Here is a 3254-nt window from a genome sequence, read left to right as displayed (position 1 = left end):
TATTCCTATCCCTTAAAAATGATAATCAAAAGTGGATCTATCTAAGAGTGATGGACGTAGATCCCTTGTTCACTCGCCTTTACTAGTTTGTTTTAGAAGCACTTTGTAGTTTCAAGTTTGTGTGTTTGAACCTTTCATTTTCAGGTGTTTGAACTTTTCATTTTCATATGTTTGAACTTTGTGGTTAAGATATTTTAAATTTAATATCAAAATAATTGAACTTGATATAATTGTATTTTAATTGTTCTAGTGTAGAATGGATAATGTTAGACGTGCATCTATAATTATTTCATTAGAAGAATTGCGAAGATCACTTGTACTAAGTGATGCTAGTATACAACGAACATCATCAAGTAGGCGGCCTAGAAGAGAAAGAGGGGAAAGTGGAGCTGAATACATTCACAGGTTGTTGAATGAAAACGCTACATCATGTTTTGAACAACTACGACTTGATAGGGTAATGTTTCTACAACTTGTAGATTTGATGATTGAAAGGAATTTGTTAGTTGATGGTAAGTATATAAAAGTGGACGAACAAATAGGAATTTGTTTATACATATTGGCCAAAGGCTCTTCCTATCGTGATGTTGCTGATAGATTCAAGCATTCCATATCTACAATATGTGTGTATTTTAAAAAAGTGTTGGATGCCTTGGTTATATTGTCACATGATATCATTAGACCACACCGCGATCTATTTGAGGTGCCTCCGGAGGTAGAAAATAACTCACTTTATTGGCCTTATTTCAAGGTAATATTGTACCTCGTGCATTTAGCTATTTTTTTATATTTTTTTTACTACCTTATGTCTTTGAGTTTTAACATCTCTATTACTTCTATTATTTAGGATGCTATTGATGCCATAGATGGAACGCATATAGAAGCAGTTATTAGTGATCGTACTGGTACACCATTTCGAAATCGCAATGGTCGTAAGACCTGGAATGTGTTGGGTTGTTGTTCATTTGATAGGATTTTTACATTTATCAACGTGGGTTGGGAAGGGAGTGCTTATGATATTACAGTATGGCGAGATTCTCTAACTGCCTCAAAATATGTTTTTCCTCATCCACCTGAAGGTAAGTATTAACTAATTTTCTTTATTTGTTTATAGCTCATTATTTTGCGATTCTCACGCGATTTTTATTTTACTTTGTAGGTAAGTACTATTTGGTGGACTCCGAATATCTTAATACTATTGGATATCTGTCTCCTATTTGCGATCCCAACGTCAGATCCCATTTGCCGGAATTTAAGCACGGACCACCTTTAGGAATGTTAGAACATTTCAATTACCGACATTCTTCATTAAGAATGAAAGTTGAATGTGCGTTTGGTCAATTGAAGAAAAGGTGGAAGGTGCTGAAAACTATGCCCCAGATGTTACCAAAGTATCAGATGTCAATTATTGTTTCATGTTTCACACTTCATAATTTCATACGAATGCATAAGCTTGGTATCCCAATTGTACAACATGATGCAGTTATTGGGAGAAAAAATACAAATTTGGATGATAAAGATCGAATGAGCCTTATGTCTAAAGTGAGAATGGATATAGCTAAAGTTATTTGGAATTATAACAATCCCGAAGAGCATGAAGATGGAGTGTCGCAAAATGACAACGAAGAAGAACATATGGAAGTAGATGATCCGAATAACTAAATTTTGTAATTTGCGTTGAATCTAAACATTTTTCACAATTGCAAGCATTTGATGTATTGACATTAATAATTTTTATTTTTATTTTATCATGACTCCTATTTCTGAACTAAAAATTTCGTTATTACACACTGCTGTCTATTTATATATATTTCAAAGAACCAGACGACGACGACGACGATAATAATAATAATAACAACAACAACAACAACAACAACAACAACAACAACAACAACAACAACAACAACAACAACAACAACAACAACAACAACAACAACAACAACAACAACAACAATAACGATAGTAATAATAATTACAATACTAATAATAATTACAATAATATAGTTGAATCGAATCAATCGAATCAATCGAATGAATCGAATCGAATCGAATCGAATCGAATCAATCGAATCGAATCGAAATGAATCGAATCGAACTTAACTGAAATGAACTAAACTGAAATTAAGTCCAAAAGAACAGGGCCTAAAGATTAGCTGACTTGGGAGCTATGAGATGCGTGAGGACTTGACCTATCTACTTAGAAGTTTAGACCACGTAGATTATGAGATCACTTTATTTATTTCCGCTGCGAGTTGTAATTATTTTATATTAAGTTTTAGTTGATTAATTTGTAATACATATTTATTCATTAAAGTTTTAATATAAAGTACTTTGGTGAGTTGGACTTTGTTATTCACTACCTCGGGAAACCGAGATTGTAACAGTCTTATTTATTTGGGAATGTCTAGCTAAAGGCTCCTGAATAAATAGGGGTGTTACACTTTGTCCACATGTAACTATATGACAATAACTCATTAACCATGTTGCTTATAAACAATTCAAATCCCAACCAAAACTCTCGTAACTCTATGTTTACATGAAATTTTAACCAACAACTAGGCGCATTTATTTGTTGTTTCACCGTCTAATATAAGTCACCAACTAATCATTAAATTATGTTGTCATTATCACTTCATTAGACTTACAATTATCATTAATACGGACACTACACTGCATACACATAATCACGTTCCAATGCAACCAAACTAGCTAACTCAAAACCGAAAACAACCGCAACAACCACGACTAGGTCCGACGCCTCAAACCAATACTACACACACCTACACCACCACCTATTGTCTCCACGCCTTACACCGCTCGCTGATCCCAACACTACCCACTCTACCACCTCACTCACGGGCCCTTTAACAACCACCAACAGTCCAACCGACAAAACAAATATGGCATCTCTCTGTCTCATCACATAACAGTCCACGACATGCTTATGACGGTCACGAACTGACCAGTATGTAGGCGATATTACTATAAGACGAATAATGAACAAATAAACTTACAGAACTTGAAGAGAAAATGTCGTGGCGTGATAGAATCACTGCCCTAAAGTTGAATTTGCCCCACTCGATACACACGGCCTCTTAGCAACCAACTTCCCAGGGTTACACGACTTCCGAGTCTAAGGTGTACGACAAAGACTCAGATTGAGAATTACTAACAGAACGTTGCCAAAATCAGCTATGAATAATATCAGAAAATATTTAGAGAGTATAAGAGAGGATGGATGTTGTTGTTGTTGT

The 3254-nt window shown here is 34.7% G+C and overlaps 1 protein-coding gene across 1 annotated transcript; it reads left to right on the top strand.

The window, feature by feature from the left end:
* Nucleotides 1–256: 256 nt before the first annotated feature.
* Nucleotides 257–1662, top strand: LOC141588440 (uncharacterized). Its single transcript, XM_074409882.1, has 3 exons — nucleotides 257–751; nucleotides 848–1079; nucleotides 1160–1662. Exons 1-3 carry the CDS (start codon nucleotides 257–259, stop codon nucleotides 1660–1662), a joined length of 1230 nt encoding a protein of 409 aa, XP_074265983.1.
* Nucleotides 1663–3254: the final 1592 nt, after the last annotated feature.

Source organism: Silene latifolia, chromosome 6, assembly GCF_048544455.1.
Source record: "Silene latifolia isolate original U9 population chromosome 6, ASM4854445v1, whole genome shotgun sequence".
Lineage (NCBI taxonomy): Eukaryota > Viridiplantae > Streptophyta > Magnoliopsida > Caryophyllales > Caryophyllaceae > Silene > Silene latifolia.
Note: the sequence above shows the minus strand (reverse complement) of the source record. Positions and strands in the feature narration are given on the sequence as shown.